Here is a 15,081-nt window from a genome sequence, read left to right on the forward strand (position 1 = left end):
CTATGCATTATTTATCTCTAGCTTGTCAGGTAGGGTTTTTGGGTTCTTCTTACATATATAGACCTTAAGAACTATATTGGAGTTCAAGAGTAAAAGGAAAAGCCTTGGCTAGATGAACTTCCTTTTGTTTGCTGTCTCCCAGCCTTTGATTACCAAATAGGCAGAAATCACTAATGATTTTGCCCAAAAGCCTTTGTTTCAATGGGAGAGGAAAAAGAGGTCACCTTCTGCCCAGATTACTTAGGTCTGTTTTGTGCCCTTCTTCTCCCCCGTGATCATCTCAAATTTTAAAGGACTTCTCTGTCCAACATGCAACATATTCTAAAGAAATTAACAATGCTTTTGGAGCATTTAATGGATAATTATGCATAGAGGGTAATCCCATCAAGTACTGGGAGAAACTTCTCCTTTGTGCAATCAGTTGTTGAACGAGCCTCAGCTGGATCTTTTAAACCCTGATGCTCGCATCAGGAGTTTCAAGAGCGAACACACTGAGAAATAATACATCTGGAAAAGGTTTCAGGACCTTCTTTCTCCCTTAAATTAGAGACATGTTATTATGTCGCCTTAGCATGCCTAACCATGCCCAGGAAGTAGATGCTGCTGCTTCCCCCCACCCCCGACCCCGTGTACTTGTGACAAAAATTGCTTCCCCTCTGACAGATGCTTCAGACCCCTTTGCTTTCTCAATGGAGATTAAAAAAAACTAGTAAAAGTTAGTGGGAAGAGATCAACTAGCTTAGATTTTGGCAGATGCTGTGGGTGACCTGCCTGTAGTAATGTTACAAAATTACCAAAAATCACTGATACCGCACTGCAAAAGTTGCTGAATTTGATCCACTCAGCCTAGATTTGAGATTCCTTCTCTTTTATGCTTAAAAGGCCTTTGAGAGGGTAGACCAGGAGTTTTTGCCAAGATGCTTCAGGCATTTAATTCTGAAAACTCATTTCTGAATTGGGTGCTATGCTAATAATGTATTCCAACCCCAGGCCGTCTGTAATCCCTCACAGACTCTCTGCTCCTTGGTTTCCCATTAGCAGAGCATCTGTCTTCTCTCTCCTTTATTGTTTGCTCTCTGCGTGGGACCCTTAGTACATGGAATACAACAATGCAAGAAATTCATGGGATCACGTTCGGAGAGGGAAAGAATATAAAATTTTGCTTTATGCAAATAGTCTTTTTTATTTATTTTACACACAATTAAATGAGGCTGTTAAACTGCACTGAACAAAATGGGAACTTCTCAGGCTTTAAGATTTTTGGAGTCTCATGGCAGGGGTTAAACTGAGGCGGAACGGTCTGGAACCGTGTTCTGCATTTTCCCTGACATACTTTATGTCCTGCTGCCTTGCCCTGTCTTGCTGACAGTTTGGCTCATGTTGCTCCCGCACTACAGCATCAGTCCCTTTTCCTGCTTTTTGGCTTCCGCTTTACTCCATGCTCTACCCAAAGTGCATGGGCAAGGGAAGGAAGGGAACTGAGCACTAATCAGAGGAATACTCATTCAAACTGTGCACAGACCTCTGCTGAAAAGCAGCTCTCCTTGGGAATAGAATTTTGCCTTAGTGGTTAGGCATCTGGTGACCTCTGAAGACAGCATAATCTCTGCTACATTGGAGACCTGAGGACCTCCATGTCCCAACACCCACTGAGGCTGTTTTTTGTCTTGTTTGGTGGAGGCCAAATTATTACTTCTTTCTTAGTTCTAAGTGAAGAACATTCCATTGGTGTCAGTGGGAGTTTTGCCTGAATAAGGAATGAGAAAAATTCAGTGAAGGCCTAAGAATTTGATGCTTCAGTACTCGCTAAGGGACAGATTGTGAAGTTCTTACTCATGCTAGGTAGTATCTCACTCCAGATGTAGTACCATTTACTTCAGCTACCCATCATCTCATGATACGTAATTTGTGTAAGAAGTTGTATATGTCAGAACTCATCTTCCTAAAACAGGAGTGGGCCTGGTTCTAGCGCCTCAAGGCTTTGGATCTGGCCTGCGGGATTGCCCCCCGGGGTGCAACAGGCCTCGTGCTGCATTGAGAAGCAGCCGGCACCACGTCCCTGCAGCCCCTGGGCAGGGAAAGAGGGCTCCATGCGTTGCCCTTGCCTCCAGGCACCATCCCCTGCAGCTCCCATTGGCAGGGAATGGAGAACTGTGACCAATGGGAGCTTCGGGGGAGGTACCTGGAAGTGTGGCAAGGGCAGTGCACACGGAGCCCTCTGCCCCCTATCCCCCAGGGGCTGCAGTGCTTCCTGGAGCGGCGCAGGGCCAGGGACAGGGCACGTATGCAGGGAGCCTGCCCTGGCCCCGGTACGTGCCACTGCCACCCCAGAGCTGCTTTAGGTAAGCAGTGCCGGGCTGGAGCCCGAACCCCTCCTGCCCCCTGCCCCCCAACTCCCTGCCCTGAGCTTCCTCCTGCAATCCGCACCCCTCCTCTGCCCCAATCTCTTGCCCTGAGCCCCTTCCTGCACCCCGCACCCCCACCCCCTGCTCCAGCCCTGCATACAATTTCCCCACCCAGATGTGGCTCTCGGCCCAAAAAGTTTGCCCACCACTGTCCTAAAACATTAATGCAATTTTATTCAAAACAGATGTCAAGAAAGAATTCAATTCAAAAGACGCACCAGCTAATACAAACAATTATTTCAGAAGTGGGCAAGCACCACTTTCTCACTAGCATTTTTTCCTGACTCTCAAACAGAAAAAATTACCGTGCTCTACTGACCAGTGTTTGGCATGAGTTATACACAACCACGAGAGCTTTATTTCCCTTTTAAATGCACTTCAGTTACACAAATGTACTTTTGAGTATAGTATTAGGAACAGGAAAAGATAACCTGGCCTTTTTATCAGCACCTTATCAAGGAAAAGGGTAGTGAAATGATGACTGGCATGCAATCAACTTGATTTTGCACCACACTCTTTGGGACACAGTAGAACAAGGAAGAGCACAGGACAGTTACAAGAACCTTTCCATAATGATGACACAAAAACAGAATTTCATCTGTCCTCTTTTGTGTCTCTTCTGCAGATTCCCAGAGCATGATTCTTGGGATCCATCTTTAAACATTTACAACTTTTTCTACCTTATGAGGCAAGCCATCAGCCTGGTCTGAAACTTCATTCCTAACTGGATGACATACTTAAAAAAAAAAAAAAAAGTTGTCTAATGCTGAGTTACTCAGAAAATGGAGAGTTCTTTTTTTCCTTCATCCACACATTTCCCTGGCTTATTTACAGTATCTGGTCAATATGTGCAATTACCATTCTTTTCTGGCTTTGGAGATTTTGTTGGACTCTAGCTGTTCTCAGATTTCTTCAGGCCTGCGGCAGCTTGACAATATTTCACCAATGGCAGCATTCATCATTACCTGTCCCAGTCTACATGCCTATGTTTTTATATGAACTCCTGTTTAGGGGTTTTCATCTTCAAAAATTTGTCCTCCAGGATTCAAGTATCAGAGGGGTAGCCGTGTTAGTCTGGATCTGTAAAAGCAGCAAAGAATCTTGTGGCACCTTATAGACTAACAGACGTATTGGAGCATGAGCTTTCGTGGGTGAATACCCACTTCCTCAGATGCAGATGCAAGATGCATCTGAGGAAGTGGGTATTCACCCACGAAAGCTCATGCTCCAATACGTCTGTTAGTCTGTAAGGTGCCACAAGATTCTTTGCTGCTCCTCCAGGATTAACTCCTTGGGTAAAATCCTGGCCCCACAGAAGTCAGTGGGAGGTTTGCCACTGACTTCCACTGAGCCAAGAACTCACCCCTTTGTCATATGTATAAATGTCTCACATTGAGATGAACCCAAACGACAGCCAGCTCCACAATGTCCAGAATTCTGCATTAAGATTCAGATCCAAAATTCACAGGACAAATCAAACTTCCAGATCCAAACACCTCAGGACACTAAGGAATTGTGCAGTTTGGGCCATCTCTAGTTCTGATGCAACACTCTAATGCAAGATATCCTGATGATTCATTTCATTACTGTCAAATCTACTTACAATATAAAACTGGGATCCCACTAGCATCTTGCAAGCTGTTGAGAAAAACTGAGGAAAACTGGGACAATCATTGGATTATTATTATTATTATTTTTTTTTTTTACCCCAAAACCGACAAAGTGGGTATTCACCCACGAAAGTTCATGCTCCAATATGTCTGTTAGTCTAAAAGGTGCCACAGGACTCTTTGCTATTTTATCTTGTTTCCTCTCAAATGGATTATGCTAATGCATAATATATCAGTTGTCTTTGTTTTCAGTGGTATCATCAGGGGTCCTAATGCTACTTTAACACAAGTGGCTTCTTTTCTTTTTGTTTCTAATATATAATTGTTTGTGTAGAATACAACTAATAGACCAGATCCTATAAGCATTCTCACTATGGGATGACTACAGGGCTTGAGAGCACTTGAAGAATTGAGTCCCGTTATGTAACATTAATAGATTAGCCGGTCCCCTTCCAAGCTTTATTTCCATTGTTTTCTTAAAGATTTTAATAAACACCCTTATCCGCCTTATGATTAGAAGGTGTATTTTAATAATTTTTTTAGGTAGACTGCATTTAAAAGTAAATATTACATTCACATACTTATCTAAACCTTCATTTACTACACTATTCCCATTAGCTGGGAGACTAACTAACAAGCTACAGCTTTCACCATTTACCTTTTCAACACGAGTCTATTTTCTGATTAAGAATCTCAGTTAGCAGAGATGGTGCTCTTTGACTAATGCACTGCTTCCAAAGCTCACCTCTCAAGGGAGACCTACAACTATTTATACTCACTGAGATGGAAAAATCAAACCTGAGACTCTACCTGACACCAGCCTCCATTACACTCAATAAAAACTATCTTCCTAGGGCCCCAGCTACCAGGATGGGGCTTCTCTATCTTCCACACTGCCAGGCTTAGCAATGCATATGCAAAAACTACAAAGAATTATCTTATTATTAGATAGTTACTATTGCAATAGTGCTTAGAGACCCAAATTAGTGTCTGAGCCCCATTTATACTAGGTGCTTTAGAAATGTACGATAACATACTCCCTGTCCAGGCTTTGTTTGGTAGGAGGGAGTTATTGAACAGTTTCACACATCTGTTTATAAGACTCTTGTTAACCAATCCTACAGATGAGAGTTCTATTCTATTCTATTCCATATTACATTAAAAACAAAAAAACGCTATGGTAAAGCAATGCTAACATTGCAAAGTCATGCACTCAAGGGTGAGGAAGTGCCAGAGGTTCCCTGCACATCTTTAATTTGGGCCCTCTGTGCATAGGCAGTATGATATACTCTTTAATTATAGACCCTTCTGCCCCTCCCTGTCTCCTGCTTCTTATCCCCTTCCCCTTTACCACCTCCCTCCCAGCTCCTGCTCCTACCTGTTTTCCCTGCTCTAATCCTTTCCCGCAGTCTCCTGCCCCTATTCTTCCTATGACCCAGTTCCTGCCTACCCAACACTCTATGCCTACCCCTATTCCTACCTTCTCAGGTCCTGCTCTAATCCCTTCATCCCCACAGGCTCCTGCCCCCGTCCCTTCCTCCCTACCCTTCATTCGAGTCAGGCTCCTCCTTTCTCCTCTTCCATGCTGCCTCAGTACCAGTAGGGGGTGCACTGAGAGCAGAGGAGAAAGCTCTCAGTTCCTGTGCCTGGTGCACAGCGGGTCCCTGGCAGAGGGGAGGCGCACATGGAGGGACATCTCTGCTTAGCCCCAGCATTGTGGGCTGGTGCATTCTCAGTAATTTTATGGGGATGGTGCATTACAATCTGGACAGCATTAGGACCTGTGAGGGCCTGGAGCATGCTCCATGCAGATGGAATCTTTGGAACATTTAGCTGCCAAACTCTACTGAGCATCTGCAAACTGACTGGTTGGTCAAATCTGGTGATTTTATTTTTCAAACGGGGAGGGCAAAAGGCACTGCATTTTCCCTAATTTTTTTCACAGAAATGGCTGAACTGGGTGAGTTGCAACTTATTTTTTTATTATTAGCCTGAGGCAGACACCTGGTATGGAAAATTTCAGTGTAAACGGCTAAAGTTTGGCAAAGTTACAAGTAACTGAAAAAAGACCCTTATAATGGAAAATCAGGTAACCTTAACTATCGGCAGTACTACTTGTGCTGCCTACACAAGTTCTTGTACAGCCCTCATTGCCATAGTATCGAGCACTTTCTACTAGTGTACTAAGTGACGTGACTAACATCTGTCATGTGTGGGTCATCTTCTCTCTCATCCCCTCTCTAGGGGGAAATTCTCTTGTCTCAGGCCTCGTCCAGACTAGGGGAGGAAAATCGATCTTAGATACGCAACTTCAGCTACGTGAATAACGTAGCTGAAGTCGAATATCTAAGATTGAATTACTCATCCGTCCAGACGGCGCGGGATCGATGTCCGCAGCTCTCAGTGTCGATTCCGGAACTCCGTTCGGGTTGATGGAGTTCCGGAATCGATGTAAGCGCGCTCGGGGATCGATATATCGCGTCTAGACTAGACGCGATATATCGATCCCCGAGCAATCGATTTTAACCCGCCGATACGGCGGGGTAGTCTGGATGTGGGCTCAGTCTCCACAAGATCCCCCTGCTTCTCCTCAATGCTACTACCTCAGTAGAGAGAAGGGAAAAAACCCTATCTAAAAGAATGACAAAGATGATAATATATCTCAGACTTTGGTGACATTTTCTAAATCTTTTTGCCAAGAACATCAATAATTTATTTAAAATTACTTTGTGGGATATTTAAACATTGAAGAGGAAAGACAAATTGGCCATGATTAAAAATTACTGAACTATTTTTCTTTCCCCTCCATCCCCCCTCCCCAATTATACAGCAATTTATCAATAAAATGGAACAAGTATTGTCTGACTGGGATTATTTATTATAGCGGAAGGCATTTATTTTTACTCACTCCTCCAAGAACAGCGCCCCTGCAATGGCTAGTTAGCCATGTGTGTTCTATGAGCTTTCAGGGGAGGATTAAACTGTCATTTGTTTTATCTCCTTTCATGAAGTAACTATCATAATAGGAGTGAGGCAAGAGCTACATGTTGCTAGACTTGCTACCTTAAAGAGAGGATAGGGAGCACTGGCATCTCCCCTGAAACCAAAGGAAATCTATATAATATTTTTTTTATGTTCAATAGTGCGCTGCATTAAGTGCTTCCACTGGAAATTAACAGAGATTAGTTATCTCAAGAATATACTTCTAGAGAAGCAGAATGATCTGTATTTTTTATCTGATTCACTCACTGCATTTAAGCAACACAATCCAGGTTTAAACTTTTATAGCGATGGCATAGTTCAGCATCTGCAGCGGAGAGCTGGAACTGGGATGTCAAATTAAAAAATGGAGTGAGCCATGCATCTATTGTGTGGCCCTGGCTTGACAGCCCTAGTCTTTAACATATACATTCATAACACTGGGTACAAGCAGGGCCGTTACTTGCTATAGCATCACTACTGCCACAGCATCAGTCATTCTAGTATATGACTGGTTTGCGCCCCACTTCGCTTGTGGGGCGCAAACCAGAATGTTTCACGATGATGCCGGGCCGACCAGGCCCAATTTGAGTGAGTAGCGCTGCTCCCCCCCCCAGCACCACTCACACAAATTTGGCTCAAAGGCGTCCCTGTCAGGAGAGCAGGGCCAAATCCGAGCAGTGCTGCAACTCTGGAGATTGCCCTGATAGCCCCCCAGGAGTGGAGCTGCAGGAGCTGCTCCCGGGGGGTGAGTGCAGGGTGAACTCTGAAACCCCCTCTAGATCTCCCCCCCAGCCACTGGAGGCAGGACCTGACCTCCCCCAGGACCCCTTACTTGAGGACAGCACCTTCCTATGTAGTTGGCTGTGAAAGGCACTCATCGTTCCCATCGTTCCTGGCCCAAAAAAGTTGGGAGCTACTGCTCTAGTACCTCTTTGTCCCACTCCATCCTCTCTGCCTTATCTGCAACTCCACCAACAGCACTAAAGACTTTCAGTGGTCCCTCTCCACAGGTGAAGACAGAGAGAATCCATGCTGTCAATAAGAGAAAACAGGTGGAGAACTGAGAAGAATGTACCTACCCATAGTTTTGCTGGGTGTATCTATGTCCAGTGAGGTGGCAAAGTTTGCAGATGATACTCACCTGCTTAAGACAGTTAAAACCAAACTTCAAAAAGATCTAACGACACTAAGTGATTGGGCAACAAAATGGCAAATGAAATTTAATGTGGATAAATGTAAAGTAATGCATATTGTATGTATAGTTGGGGTTATTTTTTCCAATATGATGCTAGCTAATTTAGCTACAGCTAATCAGGAAAGAGATCTTGGAGTCATCGTGGATAGTTCTCTGAAGACGTCCACGGAGTGTGCAGCGGCAGTCAAAAAAGCAAACAGGATGTTAGGAATTATTCAAAAAAGGGATAGAGAATAAGACGAAGAATATCTTATTGTCCTTATATAAATCCATGGTACGCCCACACCTTGAATATTGCCTACAGATGTGGTCTCCTCATCTCAAAAAAGATATACTGGCATTAGAAAAGATTCAGAGAAAGGCAACTAAAATGATTAGGGTTTTGGAATGGGTCCCATATTAGGAGGGATTAAAGAGACTAGGACTTTTCAACTTGGAAAAGAGGAGACTAAGATATGATGGCGGTATGTAAAATCATGAGTGGTGTGAAGAAAGTGAATAAGGAAAAGTTAGTTACTCATTCCCATAATATAAGAACTAGGGGTCACCAAATGAAATTAATGGGCAACAGGTTTAAAACAAATAAAGTTCTTCTTCACACAGCGCACAGTCAACCTGTGGAACTCCTTGCCTGATGAGGTTGTGAAGCCTAGGACTATAACAGGGTTTAAAAGAGAACTAGATAAATTCGTGGAGGTTAAGTCCATTAATGGCTATTAGCCAGGATGGGTAAGGAATGGTGTCTCTAGCCTCTGTTTGTCAGAGGGTGGGGATGGATGGCAGGAGAGAGATCACTTTTTCATTACCTGTTAGGTTCACTCCTCTGGGGCACCTGGCATTGGCCACTGTCAGTAGACAGGATACTGGGCTGGATGGATGGACCTTTGACCTGACCCAGTATGGCCATTCTTATGTCCTGCCTTCAGGTTTGGTGGTGCAGTGGAACTCGCTCATAGTGAATAATAACGACGATAACATCTACATTTCATCCATAAAGATCTCTAAGTGCTTTACAAACAATGGGACACATTTTCAGAAAATGCTCAGCACCTAGCAACTCCCATTGTGACACTTATGGACAGACTTCCAGAGAGTTCAGCATCTGATATGCAGCCAGTATGCTGAGCTCTTTTGAAAATCTGGACATCTATGTTGTTACTTAAATGGGAGCAGAAATCTTCTGAAAATATGGTCCAGAAATCGCATCATCACTGAAATGCAGATGCCTCTGGAGCAGAAAGAGCCAACGTACATCCTGCTGCATGACTGCGTCAGGAGGGGATGAAGTGGCCAAGGATGCCAGGGGAAACCTACACTCTTATGAGAAGAGCCATATGTTCTCCCAGATCAGACAGAATATCAGTTTTTTAGGGTCTCACTAAGTTCCACAAACAGAAAACTGAACTGAACTCAAAGCTGTTCCGTTAAAAATAGCACCACTCTGGTTCATGATCCGACTGTGAGGGGTTCTTCGCCAGGTGACAAAGAGACATCACTGCCCTGCTGACCCTCATTGTCTCTCTTGCTGAGAGGGAGATAAGAGGCAGTGACAATTGCTATTTCTAAGGGTCTGTGGGCAATGAAACATTGACGACCATGCAGCTGCCTCTGGGAATCAATGGAAATGCTACATTGCTGTCTATGCCACAAGCCTGTGTCAGAACAGGGCTTTCTGGCTGAGGAGTTGTTATTCGGATTCCACCTGTGGCCACAGAGTGCTAGGCACTTTCTAAACACAGAGGGAGACACAGTCCCTGCCCTGAAAAATGCAGTTAGGAGACTCTGTGCTCAACAGCTCATTTTGTTTGTCACCTGTACAGGATCACACCATTACAGAAGTGCTGCGCTGTAGCTCAATGAAGCTGCCCTAGGATTTCCTAACATGATTTATAACCATATTATCCTGTTCACACTGCAGACAAAAGCCACGTGAGAACATGGGTGCCCGAGTTAGACAAATGCTTGTTGGCATGGCTAGAATTATAATATAGGCAGCCTGAAAGCAGCTCTTCAGTCATCGTCTTTTATGGTTGTAATAGAGGGGTGGGGCCAGAAATTGGCCTAGATCAGTGGGTTTTTTGCTCTAGCTCTGACCATAACGGGGCTGCAGCGAGCTAAAGGAGAATTTCCCTGGTGCAGGAATATCGTAAGTGTGGCAGATGTCACCCTGCTGCTGTCCAGGCATCCAGCCTGGGGGCCGTGCCTGGGGGTGGTTGGGGGCATGCTGTCATAGGAGGAGGAGTGGCCAGAGCACTGAGGGCTGTGCAGGTTCTGGGCTGGAGGGCAGCCTGCAGGCAGTTGTTGGAGGCTTCTGGATGTTAGATTGGCACCCTCTTCCTGAGCGGGGGTCATCTGTGTTGTTTCTGGCAAGGGGCATAGCAGAGAATCTAGCCTAACACATTTTAAGCTAAAAACCTTAAATGTGACCATTTTTCCAAACGCATCCCCATAGGATTATTTCTGACTGACATCTGCTATTGGCATGGTGGATAGAAGCTCCTTCCCTTGGCATGGTTAAAACTAGACTGGACAAAACACTAGAAAACAGACTGTAGGAAACAATCGCACATTGGCAGAGAGGTGGATTGGATGATCTCATACTTCAGTAGTGTCCCTGTCTCTAACATCTCTACTTCAGTGTTACGGTGACATCCGGAGGGAATCCAGAGTTGAAGCTGCATGGAGATTCGTACCTACAGTGGAGATCAAGCGCTGCATATTGGCTACAGACTTATAGCACTTACTCCTTAAGGGAATGACCAGATTTTCTAAGCAGCTAGGAGTAACTCTGTTCAATAGTTTAGGGGTCAGAAGCAGTTAAAATGGCTCCTTCTTTAAATAAAGGCTCACCGCCTCACCTTTCTTTTAGCTGCCTCCAGCTAATTAATGGCTGAGCTATAGCATTTCAAACTTTAGGCCCCATGTTATGCAAGTCTAGACTAAAGAACTAGGTTAGAATTTTTTATATATATAAAATAAAACAATTCCCAGCATTCTTGTTGTGATTTGTATCCTGGGAAGCTGCTGGAGGATGTGTTCTTTCTAAAGCAATTGGTTTACAGCACAGGCAATGAAGGGTTCAGAGCTTCACTGTGTCCGCTGGCTCCCCAGCAGCCTCCCAAGGTCTGTTCCCGAGGCAGCACACAGCAAGCCAAGACCTTAAGACCTGTCAGAGCTCACCAGTAAATGCTTCAGCTTCACAAACCTAGTACTCAGGGATGCCCTGAGTGGACCAGAGTTCACCTTAGGATCCCTACAACCTCTGCTTCGTAGGGAGTGTTCGCTGCCAGCCTACCCACTCCAAGATCCTGTAGCTAGAACAGAGGGTGGGGGTGAGTGCAGGAAGAGCAGCTGCTCAAAAAATGGTGGAGATGAGGGGGGTTTCAGCAGAAATGTTCAACTTTTATCTAAAACCTTAATAAAAGATTTTCTGCTGAAAACTGAAAAGTTTTGACCAAAAAGGTTTTTGACCAACAGTTCTGGGATTTTAGCTGAAAGGCTCTCAGGTTTTCAACAAATTATTGAAATGTTCTGAGGAAAGCAGGCACCGTCTGTGCACAATTTGTTTAGTCAAAGTCCCTATTGTCTATTGAATAACAGTCTCAATGGAAAATTTTCAACCAGTCCTAAGCATAAAGTAGGGTAGGGTTGCCAACAGTCCCTTATTTTTTTGTCGCTGTACAACAAGATCAGGAGTTGCTGAGTGCTGCAATAAGCAGCAAGAAATATCCCTGGAAAACATAGGTGAGTACTGCTTATTATTATTAATATAATATACATTAGAATATCATTAATATAATATTGTGAGGAGGGATAGGGTGGGGGGTGCTAAGAAAACAGTTCATTGTATTTCAAAAACAAGGCTGGCAGATTGGAAGATGAAGGTATTGCAAAGAGTAATATAAAAACTGTAGGCTGTTTAAAGGAGAAATTACCAGGTCAGAATATAGGGCATGTCTTTGTATTTGAATAAGCAGGTGTTTGGCTTGCAGGAGAAGTAGGTTTTATTGGAAGAGAATAACATTTTTCAGCTAAAACAAAAATTACTTGAAATATGGTGTTTTGCAAAACTTTTCAGTGTAATTACAAGTATTTTGATTTCTCCAGAATTTCCTGTTTTTTACCAAAAAAAAAAATCAAACAAAGAAATTTTGTATATATTTTTTTAAAATATTGACATGTTTTGTTTGGTGGTAAAATCCCACTCACTCACTTCTTTTTTTTTACTTTCCTCCTCCTTCTTCCACTGGAAAACGGCGAGGGTAAGGAGTAAAAGCAATGAGAGCACATGGGATTTTCCCTACCAAAATTTCAAATGAAATGAAAAAAGATTCATTTCTTTTGAAATTTTTTTGCAAAATATAGTTACCTTTTTTCAACCGGTTCTAGTTCTGGTGACACATAGGATGGGACTAGGAGTGTGTACAGGTAGGTATGAAGGTAGATATGATTCCTATACCAGAGATTCCCTTGATTTTTATGGGCTGCACTGATGAGAAATGCACTTGAAGCCCTGGAACTGTCAGTTAAAGTTTTTGGTGTGGGACAAGCATTGTTTGAGGTTGTGTGAAGATATTAATACCCTCATGACATATGGATGTGGGGTAACCTCAGACACTAAGCCTCCAAAAGGATGTTGCTGTTTCAATAAATAGGGAGCCAGATGCTGTAAATTCAACAAATTGATTCTTTCATTTGCTAACCTGTAAGCAAACATTTGACACTCCTCTCTGATTCCAGTTCTCAAACCTCATCTCCTCTTAATCTCGATGACATATAGAGTAACTGTCATTCAACCAAATCATTTTCTGTCCGTTGAATTACTTGTAGAATCCTCCCCTTAACTGAACAAACGTATTTTTGGAACACAGCTCAGCAGCTCCATTTTTCTTTTCATGAATCAGCCCCTAATAGCATACAGCACTTGCAAAGTCACTGGGTCTATTGAGAGAAAATTAGTTGTTCCTCCATGGTTGACAGTTTTCAGCAAACCACACTGCAGCTCCACACAGTTACAGAATAGTGATTAAAACTATGCCTTTAATAAAGCAACACTGTACACAGTGATGACACACTGCAGTCTAAGAAGTCTCCCTTCTTGTTATGATTGGTATTCCCCAGATGTTTGAGTTTGAGCTTAGGCTTGGCAAGCTTTGTTGCTGCAGTTCAACCCCAAAGCTTGAACAGCTCGTGTTTACTCTTGTAATTTATACTGTGAGATGATTTACAGACAGTTATGCACTTGGTTTCATGGCTACCACTTCAGACTAAGGGCCCGATCCTGCTGCCACTGAAGTCAATGGCAAAACTCCCGCTGACTTCAGTAGGTGCAGGGACAGGCTCAAAGGCTAACTGGCCTCACACTACATATCAGCCAACACAAAAACAAACAAACAAACAACGCTCACTTTTAAAAACAAACGGAAGAAAGGCTGAAATCTTACTTACTAGGAAGTCTTCTTCACAGTACACTTTACCATTGACATTGTAGAAGGCTTTTCCTCGCAGTCTTCTCCCTGTTAGTAAAATATTTTACTGTCAGAGTCTTGTACTCCATTTCCATAGCAAGAGTCTCCAATACAAATGTGTTTTTTTTTTTAAACAGATGATGTACTGAACACCATCAAGAATGATATGTTCAACATTTGACCTCAGGGGCACTCCCTCCCCATTATTTCCCTTTTCTAATTTGCATTATTAGCTAATATTTATATTACGATAGTGCTCTGTACTCAGTGGAGATTGGGGTCCCATTGTGCTAGGCATTCTACAAACCCAGAAGAGAGACAATCCTTGCCTGTAAGGGTCACACTGCTTGAATGCTCCTTTTATTAAAGAACAGTCCGAAAAGTATGATATAAATGTCATATTCTTATATAACATCCCCAGACACAATTGCATCTGCTAATACTGCTGACAAAACGGCTTCTGTAAAACTCACAGGTGAGTGTATGTTATAGGTCCCCTGCTGTGCCACTCCATAGAGGTTATGAGTTGCTACACACACCTACTAGAGACCTGTGGCTTTTTAGCTCAAGCTGTAGTAGCTCTTAGTTTTAGTTTTGAAGTTCCGGGTTCAATCTCTGGTGTGTCACCCAAGATGGTGGCCATCGCATTTGCTCCTGTTATCATGTCTGTGCCAATGCAGCTAACTGAGAGTGGTCTGGATTGTTCATCATCAATAAAATTGACAGCTAACTTCTAATTGCAGGATCTTTATTACTGGCCATGGAATCCAGCTTGACTTTCAGATCCCAGTATAAGAAATTAGAAACAAAAGCATCTTAACTAACTTGAAAAACTGAGAACATTTTATTAACACCCACAAGCACCTTAAACTGGCAATATGTACAGGTGATAGAGGAGGGAAACAGATCTCAATTTCAGCCTTTGAGGGCTTACTATATTATAGTAGCAGTTTAATTGTATTTATAATGTGTGTTCATCAATATGAACTCTGGACCTCTTTACAGTTTAAAAATATAGGACAGGCTTCAGATTAATCTCAACAAAAACCGAGATATATAGGAACTCAAAACACCCACAACCAGTCACTTAGACACAAAGGGTCTGAGTCTCCCCTCTCTCTCTCTCTCTCTCTCTCTCTCTCTCTCTCTCTCTCTCTCTCTCACACACAGGCATAAATCAGGAATTATCTCAGTGTCAAAACCTGTGTGCATAAGAGACGAATCAGGCCAAAGGAGCCAAACTCTTCCCGTTGTAACTCATCTCCTCGCCACTGAACTTTGTTCATCACCAGGGATTTATCTGGCCCAAGCTACCACCCATTCTAGTGTGCCCATCAAATCATTAAGAGGCAGTAGCTTGGGTAAAGAGATGGCAATATGCCCTGTTAAGAGCCACACACAAGAAGCCATTTGCAGTGCAC

General features: G+C 43.3%; 1 protein-coding gene across 1 annotated transcript in view; it reads right to left on the reverse strand.

The window, feature by feature from the left end:
* Positions 1-15,081, reverse strand: part of WTIP (WT1 interacting protein) — a 125,840-nt gene that overhangs the window by 17,247 nt on the left and 93,512 nt on the right. Inside the window, exon 3 of the mRNA XM_030581983.1 lies at positions 13,641-13,708. Coding sequence (XP_030437843.1) covers positions 13,641-13,708 — 68 coding nt within the window. The remainder of the gene's footprint in view (positions 1-13,640; positions 13,709-15,081) is intronic.

The sequence above is a fragment of the Gopherus evgoodei genome, chromosome 12 (genome assembly GCF_007399415.2).
Source record: "Gopherus evgoodei ecotype Sinaloan lineage chromosome 12, rGopEvg1_v1.p, whole genome shotgun sequence".
Classification (NCBI taxonomy): Eukaryota; Metazoa; Chordata; order Testudines; family Testudinidae; genus Gopherus; species Gopherus evgoodei.